Source organism: Neolamprologus brichardi, chromosome 19 (assembly GCF_056152115.1).
Source record: "Neolamprologus brichardi isolate AB-2024 chromosome 19, ASM5615211v1, whole genome shotgun sequence".
In the NCBI taxonomy this organism is placed as follows: Eukaryota; Metazoa; Chordata; class Actinopteri; order Cichliformes; family Cichlidae; genus Neolamprologus; species Neolamprologus brichardi.
In genome coordinates this window covers 6,010,459-6,031,732 of record NC_142122.1, presented here as the reverse complement: position 1 = coordinate 6,031,732, position 21,274 = coordinate 6,010,459, and the positions used below count along the sequence as shown (strand labels likewise).

General features: G+C 39.9%; 2 protein-coding genes across 4 annotated transcripts in view; one reads left to right on the top strand and one right to left on the bottom strand.

Moving 5' to 3' along the window:
• LOC102783240 (CAP-Gly domain-containing linker protein 4) overlaps positions 1 to 12,180 on the bottom strand; it is a 57,030-nt gene extending 44,850 nt beyond the window's left edge. For 2 of the 3 annotated variants that reach the window (XM_035911393.2, XM_087832796.1), the window contains exons 1-3: positions 8,260 to 8,441; positions 7,628 to 7,774; positions 5,907 to 6,046 (exon numbers count right to left, since the gene is read on the bottom strand). In XM_035911393.2, the coding sequence (XP_035767286.2) occupies positions 5,907 to 6,046; positions 7,628 to 7,774; positions 8,260 to 8,299 (327 nt within the window). In that variant the 5' untranslated portion in view covers positions 8,300 to 8,441. Of the gene's footprint in view, positions 1 to 5,906; positions 6,047 to 7,627; positions 7,775 to 8,259; positions 8,442 to 12,070 lie in introns of those variants that run through there. The other variant, XM_087832795.1, reaches the window with a different exon arrangement.
• Positions 12,181 to 17,136: 4,956 nt separating this feature from the next.
• LOC102796793 (tripartite motif-containing protein 16-like) lies at positions 17,137 to 18,807 on the top strand. Its single transcript, XM_006799422.3, has one exon. It carries the CDS (start codon positions 17,137 to 17,139, stop codon positions 18,805 to 18,807), a length of 1,671 nt encoding a protein of 556 aa, XP_006799485.2.
• Positions 18,808 to 21,274: the final 2,467 nt, after the last annotated feature.

The following is a 21,274-nucleotide window of genomic DNA, read 5'->3' as shown; positions in this document are numbered from 1 at the left end:
AATTCTGGTTGTGTTTACTGACCTTGAAACGATTTTATGTCGTACACGGTGCTCGAAAATCTGTCAAATGTTTTAGTACGACTTTGCTAAGCTACGAAGCGGCACAGCTTGATGGATTGTCGGAGCGTTACGGCATCGTAGGCAGGTGCCTCACGGAGTGATACGTACTGTGCTTCAACATAATATTACCATATTGTGTGTGTATAACCTCTTTTTAAGTTTTGTGGATATTATGCATGGTTATGCTGAAGATATGTCGGCCAATTTCCACTGGAAATGCCTTTTGGTTAAACCAGGGGTCGGCAACCTGCGGCTCCAGAGCCGCATGCGGCTCTTTAGTCCTTATACTGCGGCTCCGCGTGGTTTGGGAAAATAAATTAGTATTTAGCTGAAGTGTATTTTATTTGTGTTTAGTTCTTTTTTTAACTTGTAGTTCTAAATTGGAAGATTATTGTGATATTGAAATATAAAAATAAAATTATATTCTATTATTTTTTCATCGCTCAAAATAAGAGTCACACTCGCGGAAGCCGGTGTACCCAACGAAACGCCGTGCATTTATCGAGACTTTCAACCCAGGTAGGCCAATTATGGATCTTCGGATCCACATTATGTCAGCAGCTATTCTCCACCGTGAACTATGTTAAAGACAAACACCGCTCACGCCTGACAGATGACAGCTTACAGTCCTGCGTAAACTGACTTCGTACAGCCCCGATTAGCAGACGCTGTGCGCAGAGGTTCGGGACCATAAGTCTTATTGTAAACATATCACGGCAGACCGACGATGTTTGCATGAACACACTTTTCAGCATGTCTTTATTGACCACTTTTCACACACGGTTGCTGTACGCATACAGCCGGCTGTAGCTTTTCACCTCACAGCCCGACATACACCACCAACAACACAACAGCACAGATAGCGCAGACGTAAAGGCAGCGAGGCATGATTGCGGGTGTGGCTCAGGTGCGTCCGCCTCCCCTGCAGCGGCGCTGCAGACCACGCCCCGCCGCACGCATTAACCTGGTAAAATACATATTTAGGCAGAATTTTGCAAATATCTATTTTTAATTTTTCAGCAGTTTGTGCTTTTTTACCAATTATTTTTTAAAAGTCAGGTCAAGGCTCCAACAGCCCAAAGGGTGGCGGCTCACAACAGTTTTTGTTTGCTACATGAATCATTTTAGTTCAGCTGGGTGTTTTTCCTTTTGTTATATTTGGTGAGGAGGAAGCGTAGTCCTAAACAGAAGCCCCAGGTACACCACCAACCCGTTCATGTGTCTAACCGTTTTTCCCCACTCGGCGACACACCCGCCGGGGGTCAAACTCTGGTAATTGGTGATTCTGTTCTCAGACATGTGAAGCTAGAGACACCGGCAACCATAGTCAATTGTCTTCCAGGGGCCAGAGCAGGCGACATTGAAGGAAATTTAAAACTGCTGGCTAAGGGTAAACGTAAATTCAATAAAATCATAATTCACGTCGGCAGTAATGACACCCGGTTACGCCAATCTGAGGTCACTAAAATCAATATTGAATCGGTGTGCAACTTTGCCAAAACAATGTCGGACTCTGTAGTTTTCTCTGGTCCCCTCCCCAATCAGACCAGGAGTGACATGTTTAGCCGCATGTTCTCCTTAAATTGCTGGCTGTCTGAGTGGTGTCCCAGAAACGATGTGGGCTTCATAGATAATTGGCAAACCTTCTGGAGGAAACCTGGTCTTGTTAGGAGAGATGGCATCCATCCCACTTTGGATGGAGCAGCTCTCATTTCTAGAAATATCGACAAATTTATTAAACCCCTCAAAACATGACTATCCAGAGTTGGGACCAGGAAGCAGAGTTGCAGTCTTACACGCCTCTCTGCAGCTTCTCTCCCCCTGCCTCCCCCCCAAAAACCCATCTCCATAGAGACTGTGTCTGCTTCCAAAAAGACAAAAAACAAACTAAAAACCAGCAACAAACAACTTAAACATTTACAAAGAAAGAACAATACAGTATCCACATCTGAACCAAAGAGTAAAACAGTGAAATGTGGATTATTAAATATTAGGTCTCTCTCCTCCAAGTCTCTGTTAGTACATGACTTAATAATTGATCAACAAATTGATTTACTCTGCCTTACAGAAACCTGGTTGCAGCAGGATGATTATGTTAGTTTAAATGAATCAACACCCCCGAGTCATTCTAACTACCAGAAATCTCGAAGCACAGGTCGAGGGGGCGGTGTGGCTGCAATTTTTCACACCAGTCTATTAATTAATGAAAGACCAAGACAGACTTTTAATTCATTTGAAAGCCTGATGCTTAGCATTGTCCACCCCAGCTGTGAAACTCAGAAACCAGTCTTACTTGTTATCATCTATCGTCCACCTGGGCCTTACACAGAGTTTCTGTCTGATTTCTCAGACTTTATATCTAATTTAGTTCTGAGCTCAGATAAAATAATTATTGTGGGTGATTTTAACATCCATGTTGATGCTAAAAATGACAGCCTCAACATGGCATTTAATCTGTTGTTAGACTCAATTGGTTTCTCTCAAAATGTAAAAGAACCCACCCACCACTTTAATCACACTCTAGATCTTGTTTTAACATACGGCATAGAAACTGAACATTTAACAGTGTTTCCTGAAAACCCTCTCCTGTCTGATCATTTCTTGATAACATTTACATTTACAATAATTGATTACGCAGCAGTGGAGAGTGGACTTTATCAAAGTAGATGTCTTTCTGAAAGCGCTGTAACTAAGTTTAAGAATATAATCCAGCCACTGTTATCATCGTCAATGCCCTGTACCAACACAGAGCAGAGCAGCTATCTGAACGTTACCCCAACAGAGGTCGATTATCTTGTTAATAATTTCACCTCCTCACTACGTACGACTCTGGATACTGTAGCTCCAGTGAAAACTAAGGTCTCTAATCAGAAGTACCTGACCCCGTGGTATAATTCTCAAACACGTACCCTAAAGCAGATGACTCGTAATCTGGAGAGGAAATGGCGTGTCACAAATTTAGAGGATCATCATTTAGCCTGGAGAAATAGTTTGTTGCTTTATAAGAAAGCCCTCCGCAAAGCCAGAACAGCTTACTACTCATCACTAATTGAAGAAAATAAGAACAACCCCAGGTTTCTCTTCAGCACTGTAGCCAGGCTGACAAAAAGTCAGAGCTCTTTTGAGCCAACCATCCCTTTAACGTTAACTAGTGATGACTTCATGAACTTCTTCACAAATAAAATTTTTATCATTAGAGAAAAAATTACCAATAATCATCCCACAGATGTAATATTATCTACAGCTACTCTTAGTTCCATTGATGTTAAATTAGACTCTTTTTCTCCAATCGATCTTTCTGAGTTAACTTCAATAATTACTTCCTCCAAACCATCAACGTGTCTTTTAGACCCCATTCCTACAAAACTGCTCAAAGAAGTCCTGCCATTGATTAATTCTTCGATCTTATATATGATCAACCTATCTCTAATAATCGGCTATGTACCACAGGCCTTCAAGGTGGCTGCAGTTAAACCTTTACTCAAAAAGCCATCTCTAGACCCAGCAGTCTTAGCTAATTATAGGCCAATCTCCAACCTTCCTTTCATATCAAAAATCCTTGAAAGAGTAGTTGTCAAACAGCTAACAGATCATCTGCAGAGGAATGGTTTATTTGAAGAGTTTCAGTCAGGTTTCAGAGTTCATCACAGCACAGAAACAGCTTTAGTGAAGGTTACAAATGATCTTCTTATGGCCTCTGACAGTGGACTCATCTCTGTGCTTGTCCTTCTTGACCTTAGTGCAGCATTCGATACTGTTGACCATAATATCCTATTAGAGCGATTAGAACATGCTGTGGGTATTACAGGTATTGCACTGCAGTGGTTTGTATCATATCTATCTAATAGACTCCAGTTTGTGCATGTAAATGGAGAGTCCTCTTCACACACTGAGGTTAATTATGGAGTTCCACAGGGTTCAGTGCTAGGACCAATTCTGTTTACATTATACATGCTTCCCCTAGGCAGCATCATTAGAAGACATAGCATACATTTTCACTGCTATGCAGATGACACCCAGCTCTATCTGTCCATGAAGCCAGATAACACACACCAATTAGTTAAACTGCAGGAATGTCTTAAAGACATAAAGACCTGGATGGCCACTAACTTTCTGCTTCTTAACTCAGATAAAACTGAGGTCATTGTACTCGGCGCTGAAAAGCTTAGAAATATGGTATCTAACCAGATTCTTACTCTGGATGGCATTACCTTGGCCTCCAGTAACACTGTGAGGAACCTTGGAGTCATTTTTGACCAGGATATGTCCTTCAACGCACATATTAAACAAATATGTAAGACTGCGTTCTTCCATTTGCGCAACATCTCTAAAATTAGAAATATCCTGTCTCAGAGTGACGCTGAAAAACTAGTTCATGCATTTATTACTTCCAGGCTGGACTACTGCAATTCATTATTATCAGGATGTCCAAAAAACTCACTGAAAAACCTTCAGTTAATCCAAAATGCTGCAGCAAGAGTACTGACAGGGACTAGAAAGAGAGAGCATATTTCTCCTGTTTTGGCTTCCCTTCATTGGCTTCCTGTTAAATCCAGAATTGAATTCAAAATCCTGCTCCTCACATACAAGGTCTTAAATAATCAGGCCCCATCTTATCTTAATGACCTTGTAGTACCATATCACCCTATTAGAGCACTTCGCTCCCACTCTGCAGGCCTACTTGTTGTTCCTAGAGTATTTAAAAGTAGAATGGGAGGGAGAGCCTTCAGTTTTCAGGCCCCTCTTCTGTGGAACCAGCTTCCAGTTTGGATTCGGGAGACAGACACTATCTCTACTTTTAAGATTAGGCTTAAAACTTTCCTTTTTGCTAAAGCATATAGTTAGGGCTGGACCAGGTGACCCTGAATCCTCCCTTAGTTATGCTGCAATAGATGTAGGCTGCCGGGGGATTCCCATGATGCATTGAGTTTTTCCTTTCCAGTCACCTTTCTCACTCACTATGTGTTAATAGACCTCTCTGTATTGAATCGTATCTGTTATTAATCTCTGTCTCTCTTCCACAGCATGTCTTTCATCCTGTCTTCCTTCTCTCACCCCAACCGGTCGCAGCAGATGGCCGCCCCTCCCTGAGCCTGGTTCTGCCGGAGGTTTCTTCCTGTTAAAAGGGAGTTTTTCCTTCCCACTGTCGCCAAAGTGCTTGCTCATAGGGGGTCATATGATTGTTGGGTTTTTCTCTGTATCTATGAAGCGCCTTGAGGCGACTTTTGTTGTGATTTGGCGCTATATAAATAAAATTGAATTGAATTGAATTGAATTGAATTGAATTGAATTGAATTGAATTGAATTGAATATTTCTTCAAAATGTGTTGATTACATAAATAAAATGTAATTTTCTCTGTAGCACTTCATGGATTTCATAAGCAACACACCTTCGTTGTTCACACAAAGCATAAAGATAAAAAACAATATATACAGTGTTATCTTCATTTTAGATGTCAAAAAGTATTTGCGGCTCCCAGTGTTTTCTTTTGCGTGGAAACCGAGTCCAAATGGCTCTTTGGGTGTAAAAGGTTGCAGACCCCTGGGTTAAACTGTCAGCAAAGAATTTGCACTGTTACATTTTTACATAACTTGCACATAAAATGCACATAAAAAACAGCTGCTTGTTTAAGTGAAAATACATTGATGGGGTTTTTTGCACTAATAAAGTTGTGGAGTTGTACAGTATTTTGTCTAGTGTCAATTATATTGTCAGTTATATCGTTATCGCAAATTTTCAAATCTATATCGTGATAAATATTTTTGGTCATATCGCCCTGCTCTAGTTACAGCTACAGAAGGGACCGCTGTGAGATTCCGCAGCAGTTGGACATTTTTTATGTCACCTCATTGCCGATGAGGTCAATGTTCTTCTGAACCTGGGGCACCCACTGCCTGAGGACAGCAAACAGCTCTGGTATGGTGGTGCTGGGATCCAACAGAACCTCCCTGCATTGCGGCTCACTGGGGTCAAAGAAGGAGAACTCTGGAAGCAATGAAGAGGAACAAAAGTAACACATGTAAAGTATAATGAGGACCAGAAATATTTCTCTCCCGTGTACAGACATGAAGAGAGCATGTGTGATACTCTGCAGCACAGGCGTTTATTACGTTTCTGCAACTGACTGTTCAATCGATTCAGCAAATTACTAATCTTGGGAAATGCCCTTGCCGCCCTTGCAGAGGCAAATGAAAACAGATGTGACAGTAGATGGCCTGCCGTGAACCAAATGAGGCATTAGATGACCCGGCTGAGGCTGAAGGCAAATGGATTTCACTGTGAAAGGCCAAAAGTTAACACTAACTGTAGTCGGCTAAGTCTGTAAGTATTTGGGCACGACATTTTTCATAATTTTATCTCTGTACGCAACTACAGCAAATCTGAAATGAAATACTTTGATTAAAGATTCAACTTTCAGAGGGTTTGGGGGGAAAAAGGCATTAAACATAAAAATGAGACTTTAAAATACATCACTCACCTCAGAAGTAATTGAACAGTCAAGTGTTACTTGACTTCTATTCACCTCAAAAAACTTACACAAAATCAACACAGTAGTTTCTTAAAGGTCAAGGTAACTTTATTTATACCCATAGGAAAGGTAAATTTGCTTTACAGAAAAAATGACAGCATTTGGCATCCCTTTAAAAACACACATACCTAGTAAAGATATAAACCTCACTGTGGCACATATATAGTAATTTTAATATTTCGAATCAAAAACAGTTCTTATTTAATTCAGTGACAGCAACGGGGACAAAGCTATTTTTATAACGCTTTGTCCTGCATCTCGGAAATAGAAACCTCCGACTGAGGGAAGAAGCTGAAATTCACCCCTTAGAGGATGGGAACCATTTTTAAGGATTGATAAAGCCATCCTCTGTACCTGCTTAGAGTACAGGGAGGCTAAACAAGACTGTGGCTCACCTATCAGACGACTGGACCATCTCACTATCTGATTTAGAGAGTCTGACCAAACCATGCCACCAAACAAAAGGATAAAACAGACTCAATAAAAGAACGATAAAACAAAGTTAACATTTTTTGGTCAATGTGGAAATGAGCAAGTTTCCTAAGACAATAAAGGTGCTGGTGACCCTTTTTACAAACTGATTTGCAATTTTGATCAAAGTTCAGTTTTTCATTGATTATAGTCCCAAGATATTTATATGATTGTACTCGCTCTATTTTCTGTCCTTTAATTAAAGTGACTGCAATATGAAACATCCAAGTATTTAAGGACATTAGAGCAAATCAGCATCAAACCTGCTGAAATGGCTTTACTGATTAATTAGGTAATTCAAGATATAGTCGATAACAGTCACCGTGTTCTTGTTTAAGAATAAATCACTACAAAAGAACGACCTCAAATTGTAACTAACATATCCAGCTACATTATTAGAACCCGGAGACTCTGTATCACTATCATCTCTCTGTGTCAATTCAAGCCATCAACCTTTCTTCAGTCTCATATCTTGTGGCATTTCACAGCCTGTCGATGCTGCGAAGAGAACGCGTTAACTAGCTTGAAATGTCACATAGCTGCAAAGAGAAAGCGTGAATACTCACCACAGTCACTGGGCATGGGTGCAGAGGCCACCTGGTGGATCACTGGCCGCTGATGAGAAGAGAGTCTAGCAGGGCAGCCCAGGACCGTGTCGCCTTCAACAGGCTCTGAAATATCCTCCTTTGTCATCTCCCCCTCAGGGCCTGCGGCTGGAACAATATTAGAAAGCCTATTCTGAGAACACAAGTAGGTCTAATCTCTCAATAAAAGCACACAGGCTACAGCGATGTCTTCATTTGATCTGGCAGTGCAATACAGGGAAATGCAACTTGGAAGCACAGAACTAACATAATATAAAAAAACATGGTATTTTAATCTGTGGTGTCGCCTGAAGAATATGGGGGAAAGGCGCATTCAAGCTATCACCCCAACAAGACAGGGATTTTCAAAGAATGTCAGCATTTGACTCATAGCACCTCTGAGAGATCACTTTGCCTGCAGGTTAGAAAACAAAGGTGAACACACCAAACTACGAGTCTAATCTCAAAAAAGTGACACTGTAATGGGGACACAGGAAGCTTTCACAGAGGAACCTTGAAGGCTGAACTAAAAGCATACACACACACCCACAGACAGGTGTAAGCCTGGGAAAGCAACATTGAGCCTAAAATCTTCCCAACCAACCCTCACTCACTGTCATCTTCTCCTTTATCCTCTTTCTTGTTGACCTCCATGCGAGCCTCCCAGTCGCGCTAAGCTAAAATCAAAAGACACAGACTGGGTCCAGTAGAACATCTAACCAAAATCCTTCCCAAAATAACTCCAAAGCTTATCGACTGTCCCCCTCCTCAATCTCCAATAACAACCCCACTCTCTCTGATTATACCCTGTTGATCCCCTGACTCCCAGGTCCAGCAGCTATTTACAGCCTGTACACTTTCAAGCCAAGGAGCTTGTATGTCTGACTCTCCCAGCTGGAATGTCACTCTCACTTTCCAGTCCTGTGTACCTCTGACCTCACTGACATAGAGTAGTCAAGCGTAACCCCTAGTGGAGGGAATGTGGCCTGTAGGCTGATAGTGCAAACAAACAGGATTAGAAGGCCTGTCATTCACCACAAAGGCCAGTATCCAGTTCCCCCTGACAGCAAACATCAGCCCTACTGAATGGTAAACGGACTGATTCTTATATAGCGCTTTTCTACTCTCCCGGTGTACTCAAAGCGTACTCAAAACGCTCTATACAATACGCCACATTCACCCAGTCACACCCATTCTCACAAGCACTACCTCTATACTGAGTGCTTTGTAACTACACTCACACATTCATACTCCGATGGATGCATCGGAGAGCAACTTGGGGTTAGTATCTTGCCCAAGGATACTTGGCATGCAGACTGGAGGAGCCTGGGATCAAACCTCCAACCTTCCGATCAGTAGGTGACCTGCTCTGCCTCCTGAGCTACAGCCACCCCATAGGACAGATACTGAATACCTATCAGCCCCAGGGAGAACGGTAGCTGACTTTACACCATGAACTCCATCCATTTGGTGTAAAGGAGAAAAAAAAACCACTCACTGTCACAATAGGGTTGTATTATCAAATAAAAGCAATTTCTTAAAAAAAAAAAAAAGTATTTGAGCAAATTTGCAAAGTATTTGTAGAAATATTTTAAGAAAAAACTCATATTTCATAAGAAAAAGGGGCTTAACAATATTAACCACTCTAGAGCCCTGAAACTGAAGCACTCTTTTTTTGATTAGCTTGTGGAACTTCACTTCACAGTCTGATTTTCCAACAGCATGCTGAGGTGAAGGTCTGACAAGAGACTAATTATTTTTCAGGAAGTTTGAAAACTTTGGCCTCAAAGATGTTTTCTTTTAACCTGGATGAATTACACATAACTGTAACAATGTACTAACAAGCAAATTCAGATAACTCGTATCAAGACAGGAGTCATCAACATTCTCTGTTATCCCAGACTCCTGCTTCAGCCTCTGAGAGTGCTCACACATTTATAAAAGAGGGCGTTTGATGTGTCATTTCACACATCTTCTGCACAAAGTTGACAGATCAAGTGCTACCTACTTCAGTCAAAAAGTGTCAGAGGAACAGAGGATAGAAGTCAGTAAAAAAAAAATATATATATATAACGTCTAAAAATTCTCTAACGTGCACATTAGCGCAGTCAGGCTAAGTAAAATTAATTTTACGGACTGAATTTTGTAGTAATTTATTCACAGCGGTTCCAGCAGTGTGAAGCAGACTTGGCAGTGCCAGAAGATTCAACAGGTTTCATGTATAATCCATTTTTCTTCAAACAGAACAGAATCTGTATTCCTATTAAAGTGAAAACTAAAACAATCAATGAAATTGTGGCACTTGCAGAAAAATTTAAAAAGAAAGGAATGTGTTTTATACATACAACCTGTTGATTTGCATTTTAACTTTACCATTAAAGGAAGCTGTGAAATTACAGCGAGAAAATGTGTGTTTCAAATAGTCAGCAGGTGATGCAGAAAATGTTTAAGTGTGTCTATGGGGCAGTGTCACACCGAGTAGTATTTAATGTTTAGGAAAACTTGAGAAATAATAAATAAAAGCCTGTAGTGAGTGCTAACATTCATGTATTAACTCAAAAGAATAAATTATTTTCTGCAGCATTACTCTCTTGCCATATTTTCAAAAACAATGTTGCTTTTTATCATTTTACTTTTTTGATGATCATTTCTTTAATCTTTATATTACATATAATTGCTCCAACTCAAGTGGGTAGCACTTAAATGGCCCGTTTTGTGCAAAAGAAGAGTGAAATGGCTTATTAATTACTCTATTTTAGTGAGCATTCAACTGAGACTGAGTCAGAAAGTCTTGGTTACAGAAAAAACTGAAATTATCTCTGCCAAAGAATTTAGGATTTGCCAAGCTGATGCAAAGAAAGCAATGACTATGCTGAACTTTCTTAACAGCACACCTCACAGAAGAGTGCACGTGCATGTTTGAAGAGGAAGAGAGTGTGTCTTAACATGTAACTGTTGATCATTTCTTCTCCATTTTTTGTAATTCTGTAATTTCATTGTTGCAAACAGAACATTTGTATATAGATGTATGCTTTAGCAGTGATTGTAATTTCCATAGTTCATGCTGCTAAAGAGTGAGATGAAAAACTACTACCAACCTCTCTGAGGTCACTGACTGGCTGTGTAGGGATTAGGTCTTTGCAGTATGACTTGAGACAATGGCCTACTTCTGCAATAAGCCTCTTCTTGTTTGCCTGACCTACATGATGTCACCATCCCCACAGCTACTGAAGAGACAGCACTCACATATTTTTGATGACTCTGGCCATTTAAGCACCCATTGGCAAGCTACCCATTCTGGCTGACTGTAATGTATGTGGATCTTTTTAAGTTCCATGCTATATCTAGAGAACTATCTGAATTACATCATTAAGCTCATAATGACTTTAACTTCAGGAGCATGAAGCATCAAGAAACACCCTGAATTTTCTTGAAAATTGATAGCATTTCGTGCACTAGCATATTTGAAGGCCATAAGCAGAAAGAATAATTTTACAGCTATGATGCTGAAATTGAAATAAAAATTATATGTGTTATATGTGTATTTTTATTTAGATATTTCACTCACAAAAAAGTGGCATCAATAACTTTAATTGGATTTTTCCATAAAGATTAAATGTCTAGTGGTAATGAAATGTTTAGTGGTAACAACATATCCAAAACGTTTGTTCACAGGCAGCATCCTTGACCTCCATCCATCCTATGCGCCTCATGCACCAGGCCAAATCATGAACTATTACCCCCTGCATTTGTTTGCTGATAAGTCCTAAATGACCACACTCGGTCGCTTGAGCTTTAATCAGCTTGAGAAAAGTTATGCAACTTATTATCTAACATCCAATTATTGGAGAGATGGCTTATTTGTGGTTGTTTATACCAGTTTGTGTGACTTAAGTGTAGCCGATTCATTTATATCCCCCAAATCGTTAGCTCGCTTCACAGTCGAAGAGGTCATCCCCCTTAGCAGTAGACACTGCCTCCTCATCTCACACTTTTGTAGCCCTTTAGCAGAGGTATAGCATGTCATCTTTTCAAACGTCCACACGTGGATTTAATTAATTTCCAAATAACTTTGCCAGCTAAAATTGTTTTTAATCGAGCTACAAGCTGACAGTAACAGTTAGCTCGCTAGCATATGTTCAAAAACCGGCTCGGGCTTAGCGACAGATGAAACACACCTTATATAACTAACACTGCAGACATTGCTCAGTCCCTATAAGCAGCTAGCCGTCTCTGCTTTCACCGTGCAGACGTGAAAGTTACTCAGAGCCCTCCTCTCAGTCACCTTAGCTCCCTGACGTTAATGTTCCCCAACAAGAACACTGGGCCAAAAACATCTGAGCTACTTACGATGCACTTAGCAAGCAGAGAGAGAAACAAGCATCATGTTAGGCTGCTAAATATAGGGCTTAATATTAGCGTTACCTTCACCTCCCTGCTTGTTTTGATCCGCCCATGGGGAAAATGTTAGGTAGCGGATTTAATTTCCGTCCATTCTAATTGGATGTTGCACAGCTGAAATACTTCCTGTTTCAACATCTAGGCTTCAGAATAAAGGCGGTTAATGTACACTTCCGGTTTTTAAAATAAAAGTATTACAACGACCCGTAAAAATAAAATGAGAAATAAATACAACTAAATAACTTTTGAATTGTTTTTGAAAATTAAAAAAAAACAACCCGAAAGGCATTTTTTAATAAAAGAAACTAACCTGCAATATCTTGACAACATAAACATGACATTAAAGACACATGTTCATTTTATGTATTTATTATTCATTCATTTATTTATTGAATGAATAAATGTTAAATTTATTCTTTTCGGGTTTGAGCAACAATCCACTAATAAAGTTAGGAAGATTTTTGCCATCCAGTTACGTAATATAAAGTGGCAAACCTACAAAAAGGCATTTTTTTAGCTGCCCTGAAAGATCCTTCAATTCTGGGATTGTTTGCCACATACTAATGAAAATAATCAACAACTGAATACCAGAACCTGCTGAAGGAAAATACCTCGAAATACCTAAATTGCACTGTACTATTTTGGTTGCAGAAATTTGGAATCTTGTTTTTCTGTTTTTGTTGTGCAAAAAACTGTAGGCGAGTCGACAAAAGAGAAACGACTTGATATTACCTTATGATTACTTTATGTAATTAAAATAGCAATGTTTAAACCCAGTGCTTTAGTTTCTTATGGAAGCACTTTCATGACTGTTAAGTCCATTTCATGCTTTCATTACAGAATTCATAATTGCTCATCTAAAATAAATGCTCTGTTCCGCTGTATAGGAAAAGGATACCCATTTTGTTGATGCACTGCTTTATTCTGAAGCACCCAACCTCCGAATACAACAAACCCCTTACTTTTAAACAGAAAAGGTAAGCTGCCACTAAGATGGATGGTGCAAGAGGTCACTTTTGAGTCTAATGCCTCTCTTATCATTGGCAGTCACAGTGTGGGAAGTTGTGTCTGAACATCTTTCTTTTCAGGAGAAGGTAATTTCTCAGGGTGACACTTTTCCTCCAATGTCTATTAAGACTGACAAGCCACTTTTAGTGAAGACTCAGAGATGGGTGCTGGAGTTTATTGAACCTGAAGAGCACTCTGCATGTGTTGCTGCCTCTGTCGTGAAATAAAGGAGAAAAGGACCAAATTGCAGACTGCTGAGACAGACTTGGAATAAAAAAAAGCAAGCCTTTATTGTCGCTGTTGTAGATCCAGAGCATAAAATAGGAAAGGGCAAAAGCAAAAGAGACCACTGCAGGGGAAACATGCCAGGAGAAACCAAGGCTGGAACACAGTATGATGAGCAACCTGAGGCTTCAAATACACTGTTTTTTCTGTGTTGATGGTCATACCAACTCTTTAAAGTATAGAATTATGGGAAAAACCGACCATAAGCACAATATGAATGTATAGTGAGGCAACATTACTGCAGATTTTTAAACAGGCTAGTCTTGATTTTATTTACTTTAGAGTACTGGTTCTCAATGGGAAGCAGGGAAGAATGGCAGAAAAATATTAAGCTTTTCCTCCTTCAAATGATAAGCACATGGAGGACAGGAATCAGCTCTCTCTAAACAGCTCCCACAAAGCTACAGGAAACCAAAAAGAAAAATGTTGGGGAAAACATCCAGCAGATTGACTGACTGACTGACTAACTGACTAACTAACAGCGAGCGAGTGACCAAATCATAGGTCTGACCTTACTTGGAAAACCACAAAGTATCATGTGAATCAGGTGAAAGGTTGTAGGTTTGTCTACATCTATAACAATACATTTCTATAAGGTAAGTTTATTTATAAACCTTATCAAGAACAACATTCACACATTGTTTTTACAAATAAGATAAGGCACCAAAAGTGTCCACAAAGTGGACAAAGTGTCCTTTGGTCCTCAACCTGGACCGAGGTACCACCAGGAGCCCATCTCAGCTACCGTGGGGTGGGGTACACCCTGGGCAGATCGCCAGCATGGCTCAGCGCTAACACAGCTAGCACTCACATCCACATCTATGGGCAACCTAACCAATGAGATGTCATTGGAAATAAGAGGAGCTATTTCAGAGCGCATATGACCAGTAGGAGATTTTTGTTTTTGTTTTTTGTTTTTTTGTTAAGAAGGTGAGTAGCAGTCTATTTAAAATATGAAGAGAAGGTCCAGACACTGATCAGCTGCAGTTTGAACTGGTGAACTGGTCATTGTAAGTAAGTTAGATTATTTTTTTTGGTTTTTTGTTGTTTTTTTCAGGGGGGGGTGTTAATAATATGATTTCATTTCGTTCAGACATATTCTGCTGGTATTGAAGACCGTTTACATGGAAATGAAAACAATCGCTTAGATTCTGGCAGTTCTTCCACAAGCTTTGCTGACTGGTGCTTTAACTCTCATTAGCTTGTGGCCTGTGTGCAGTTTTATGGGACAAAACAGTATTTCTATTTAATCTAGCTACCACGATGGGCTTGAATCCCAATAGGCCTGCGTCCTCTGCTGGGGCTAGATCAACAACTGAGCGACTGGCCGACACGGCACGGGTTCATCCCAATAACTAGGACCAGTTGTGGAAAGAGAGGAAATCAGCAATGAGCGTTGAGCATGGTTTAAAAAGTAGGCTAAATTATCAAGCGAGTTTGCCAGGATTTTGGAGGAGCAGACAGGACCATGAAGAAGCAGGCGGGGGTGGCATAGGAAATTGATTAGAATATTTGATAATAAATAGATAAAAGTCTGCAGAAAAGCATTAAGGATGACTTTCATACAGAATGCATGATATGAAAATCAGCACTGCAATGGAGTTTACTGTGTTAAATCATTTCTGTAAGTGTTGAAACAAGTATTTAGAGGCATTAAATAAGGAAAACTCAAAATGATACTTCAGAAATACAGTCACATGTATATTGTATCATTGGATCATATTTGTTTATTCATGCTTCATAGCTTTTATGTAATATTCCACAACACGTTCTCACAGAATCTTCAAAAATGTAGCATAACAAGTAATGTAACTTAGTACAAATATGCAGTAGTAAGTTACATTGCACCACTGGTTCAGTAACAAGTAGTGGCAGATCATGTTCATTCACAAATCAGTGAAACAAACTTAATCTGTTCCACAGGGAGGAAACCTGGGATATCAAGGATATTCATCACATGGTAAGAAAAATGCACGTAATGCAACACTGTATAAAAAAAGTGCAGATGTACTCCCCTTTACGCTTTGAACACAACCAGTTATAAGTGATGAACATGAGGACTAATAGGTCGTCAAATAAAAACTACCGCTGATTGTGATTTATGGAAGATGAAGTTGTTAGATTTAGCTTTGATAAAAGATTTTTGCTTTTTTTTTTTATTTTAAAGATGTTTCTGCAACAAACTAGAAAGTGTATTGAAACCATTGTGAAATTTTGGAGATAAACTAAAATGTGAAACATTTCCAATGGTACATTAACTAGGTATGAAAGATTTTGCAGTATTATGAAAAAAAGCAGCTTGAATCGTGACCTTCTGTTACATTACTCCCCCATTTGTTTGTAGGGACCTTTTCCGAACAACCTTTCAGTTTTCTCTGATTGCATTCCCAGCACTACCAACCAAGTGTATAGCAGATCTCCACTGGGAGATGAAGTGCTTAGACAGGAAAGGCTGACACTCTGGCCAGCAGGCCAACGCAAACAAAAGCCAGACCCAGAGCTGCTGCCTTTCTAGGCTACTCTGGACACTCGGAGTTGCAGAAACAAGCACAAATCAACTTCAAAGCAGGAATAAAGCAACTTAAACAAACCAAAAAATGTAGCACATGTTTAAAAATATTTTTTTGAAGAATTTAAGAGCTGAGAATTGTGCTTTTTTTTTTTTTTTTGTATTTTTCCCCTAAATGTCTGTTTTATATTTTCATGTTTTCAGATGTCATACAACTTTAAGTCCTGATATTTTAATCAAACTCACTGATAAGGTTCACTTGTAATTTTCCTATAGATTCCATGTTTTTTCTTGTAAGTGTAATGTAAGGAATCCTCCTCACACATAAAAATTATTCATTGAGTTCTACAGGGTTCTGTTTTGGTACCGATACGGTTCTCATTACCACTAGGCAAAAATTCATAAAGATGACGGGTATATCTCACGGATGTGCTGGGACACATCATCAGCTATTAAACCTAAATGTGTTTACACCCAGTATAAGGATGCAATAGGATCTAGAAGATAGGTGGATTAAACAAGAAGTTTTATTAACTGATAACTGGGGCATTATACAGAGTAACAGGAGAGCACTGACAAAATCCCCCCAAAATTGAAATTCAAGTAAACAGCCAACAAGAGGAAACTAGAGGAGACTCTGGAACATGAACAGAAAGGTGAAGTGAATAAAGATAATAATGAGGATGGGGAAAAGAATGGATGAGGGGAAACTGGTGAGCCATATGAGGAACTGATCTATAAAATAAAAGAGGAACAAATGGAGATGTGGTAACACAGAAGGCACAGAAAAGGATCAAAACCCTGCAGAAACAAGAAAATAAATATGATGAAAATGAATGTGTTTAAAACATAGTAAAGCAAATATTAATTGAGGTCATGTTTAATACATTTATTTTATCCTTAATTTATTTCTCTTCAGTTTTGTACATTTATTAGACAATTGTGACTTGATTTCAGTTCTGATTTTGGTGATCATGATCTTCCATACTGTTTGAGTTAGTGCAGTCATTCAACTTCTCAGATTCCAAGACGAAACTGAAAATGACCAACTACTTAAATTTTGTCAAAACAACAACAACAACAACGGGGCGATGAACAAATACTGTGTGCTTCAAACTGTCCCTTTTCCTGCTATTAATCAAATTCAAGCCCAGCTCTTCCTCCCTCCTTCTTCTTCCGGCTTTGAAACACAACAAGCTCTAACCTGTTCCTAAGTTTCTGTTTAGATCTTGGACGCGTTTCATTTCTATAGAAGTGAAAACTCACACGGCTGACAGTGAGAGGAGAAATGGCACAGAAAGGAGCTCAGCTGAACAGGGAAATCTTCTTTTGTTCAATCTGTCTGGATCGTCTCGAGGACCCAGTGACCATTCCCTGTGGACACAATTACTGCATGAACTGTATTAAAACCCACTGGGATGAAAAGGGGAGGCGAATGCACAGCTGCCCACAGTGTAGGCAGACTTTCACACCGAGACCTGCCCTGGTGAAAAACACCATGTTGGCAAATTTAGTGGAGGAGATAAAGAAGACTGGACTCCAAGCTGCTCCTGCTGATCACTGCTATGCTAGACCTGAAGATGTACCCTGTGATGTCTGCACCGGGAGAAAACTGAAAGCCTTCAAGTCCTGTTTAGTCTGTGTGGCATCATACTGTGAGAAACACCTTCAGGATCATTATAATGCGGCTCCATTGAAGAAACACAAGCTTGTGGAGCCCTGCAAGAAACTCCGGGAAAACATCTGCTCTAGTCATGATGAGCCGATGAAGATTTTCTGTCGTACTGATCAGCAGCGTATCTGCAGTCACTGCAAACTGAGTGGCCATAAATACCACGAAACAGTCTCAGTTGAAGCAGAAAGGACCAAGAAGCAGAAGGAGCTGGAAATGAGTCGACAAAAACTCAAGCAGAGACTCTGTGACAGAGAGAAAGACGTGACGATTCTTCAACAGGAGGTGGAGTCCATCAATCAGTCTGCTGATAAAGCAGTGGAAGAAAATGAAAAGATCTTTGCTGAGCTCATCTGTCTCATGCAGAATAGAAGCTCAGATCTGAAGCAGCAGATCAGATCCCAGCAGGAAACTGAGGTGGGTCGCGTCAAAGAGCTTCAGGAGAAGGTGGAGCAGGAGATCGCTGAGCTGAGAAGAAATGACGCCGAGCTGGAGCAGCTGTCGTGCACAGAGGATCACAACCAGTTTCTACACAGCTACTCCTCACCGTCAGCACTTAATGAGTCTACAGACTCATCCAGCATCGAAATCCGTCCTCTGAGGTACTTTGAGGATTTGACAGCAGCTGTGAAAGAGGTCAGTGATAAACTGCAGGATGTTCTGAAAGAGAAATGGACAAACATCTCACTGACAGTCACTGAGGTGGATGTTTTGCTGTCAGAACCAGTGCCAAAGACCAGAGGTGGATTCCTAAGATATTCACGTGAAATCAGAATGGATCTGAACACAGCTAACACATCAGTGTTGTTATGTGAGGAGGGTAGAAAAGCCACAGCTGTGAAAGAACAGCAGTCATATTCTAGTCATCCAGACAGATTCACTGGATGGTGTCAAGTCCTGAGTAGAGAGAGTCTGACTGGACGTTGTTACTGGGAGGTGGAGTGGAGCGGGAAACAGGTTTATATAGCAGTCGCATACAAGAGTACCAGCAGATCAGGGCTCTCAGATGTATGCGGATTAGGATTCAATAGGACATCGTGGGCATTATGTTGTGACCAAAATGGTGTTAAATTTGTGCACAACAATTCTCACAAGGCTGTCTCGGGTCCTCAGTTTGGGAGAGTAGGAGTGTACCTGGATCACAGCGCCGGTATTCTGTGTTTTTATAACGTCTCTGAAACCATGACTCTCCTCCACAGAGTCCAGACCACGTTCACTCACCCGCTTCATGCTGGATTTCGGCTTTCAGATTATGGAGACACTGCTGAGTTCAGGAATCTCAAATAGAGAGAGGTCATGTAAGGGACAGTTCGCAGAATGCCAATGCAGACTTTCTATTGAGTAGAGAATTAATTTTGATGTCAGTTTTCATGTATGGGTATATTTCAGAACTATTTTACCGCTATGTTTGTGCTGCATTTATCTATGCTGACTTATAATAGTGTCTTGATTAATTATATTTTCAAGAAAAATGTTAAGGCATACTTTTTTAATGGTCTTTGCTACAACTGTTTTTATCCTGACTTAATCTTTTGTCCTCTTGGGTCAGTTTTGTTTTTGTTAGGTTCTGTTTTAATAGATCAGAAGTTGTTCAAATCAATGTACAGACAAAGAACCTAGACTTACATTATCATTATTACAACCTCTTTGATCACTGGTGATTATCTGCTTGTAAACAGCTGATACTGTGAATCAGTTGGTGAGATTTTTCTTGACTAAACAAGCGAGATGTCCACACTTTACTCATTATGTTAATAAACTGAAGCCTTACAGAGTTATTAAAGTTGAACAAATAAACAAATGTCTCCTGTCTTAAATCCAGGTTGCTGTACAAACCTGATGGCCAAAAAACAAAAGCAACATGAAAGCATAACTGAGAGTCTTACACCTGAAAATGCAGGCTTTGTGTTTTGAACAGAAGATTTCTCTTCTTTTTCTCTGGATGAATGTTAACATTGACAAGTAGGAGACAGAAACTTTTATTAGGAACACCCCTTCACACACACACACACACACAGCAGTGAGAGGTGGTAAATGGGCACAGCCGTCTAACTCACTGTGCTCCACCAGCCACACCAAACACAGAACACACAGCAGGACTAATGTTGAACACTAACACAAAAATGGCAAATCAACACCTGATAACTGTAACTGCCGTTATAACCCTACAACTTACAACACGTTAACATCAGGTATTCAGTCCCATAAGACCTTGGGCCAGTGGCCCTTCCCCCTAGACAGCTACAATATTATGAATTTAAATTGGATACGTGAGGGCATACATTCACGCAACTGAAGCAATAATTTGGTAATGATTTGGTGTTCAAGGAACTCCGTCATTGCCCTTAGTTTAAATAAACACTGGTTAGTTTTTTCTTTATCTTTTTACTTGTCTTTTCTGTTTAGCAGGCCTCTTTCAAAAGCCCCAAACAGCTTAAATGCATTCCTCTGTATTTGTTGGCTAAGATCTTATGAACAATAATCCTCCTGTGATTGCTATTTGACTGCTTTTGTACCGTCTCCAGATTTTTCTAAACCAGGGGTGTCAAGCATAAAATCTCAGATAGATTTTTAAACTTTTAGCTGTATTTACATTGATTTTACAGCCTTTCTTATTGATAACAAATCCCCCTTATTAATACTACACCAAAGTAATTATGTAAGAAATATTTTTTTCACAGAAATTTTTTTTTTCTTTTGAATTAAAGAAAATTGTCAAGGACCTGGGTCTGGGGGAAAAGGGTTCTTGAATAATTCATGGACAAGTGTGTGCGGAGAGCACACAGACACTGACTTTATGGGGAAGACATGATGCGGCAGTCAAGGGAGAGCACGGGGATTTATTGTCATTTGTTGCACTGTAAATAAACGCGCTGTTTGCAGCGAGGAGTCCTGCATTTTGGGTCCTACTTCCCAGCATCCCCACGGTCTACCATACAGACCGTGACAAAAAGTTTATATCTTTATAATAATGTCATCATGTATGCAATCACTGTAGTCGCCTACTTAAAAACAAAGCACCCTGTATACATCCCTGTTGTTAACCTTTGAAAACATCTTAAATTTATGCCTTTTGCTATCAGAGACAAGCTGATTCACAGTGATTTCCCACCTAAAGGGCACAGAAACGTTCTGTTTCAACTTTTCTTTAATGTCGTCCTGTTCTGTTTGGGGCCCTAATGTCTGAAGAATCAAGATGCTTCAAGGTGCAGGTGTGAATCTTTGGCACCAACTTCAATATTTCAAGGCAACAATTGAGGAGTTTGCCTGTATTATGGTAACAGTTCCTACGTTGGTGCTTTCTGTGATGTTTTTAGAAAAGCAAAGTATGAAAATATTAAAAACAAAACAAAAACTGCAGCGCGGGCCGAGACTCGTGAGAGGAAATGATTTTCCGTGCTCAGAAAGTACAGATTTCAAATACTCCGGGCGAAGCTGTGTGCCGTCCAATCAGCGTTCAGTGGATGTACGCGGAAGTGAGAAAAGATGCTGTCTGACGGGAACCTGCCAAGCTGACGGCTAAGAAGAGGAGGTGAAACAGGTGCACTTTCAAAATAAAAGAAGGTCTCTATCATTCTATGAATAGATTTGTGTTAGACGTTTGTTTTTTTTAATTATATGACTCTGTGTAAAAAGTGTTTATTTTCTTTTAAGTTTCAGACTATAGCCTAAAAGTTCTAACGCTTTCCACATAGTCACAGTCACTTTTATTTTGAAAGTTCAAAGCGGAAGTATTTTGTAAATTCGAGCAGTC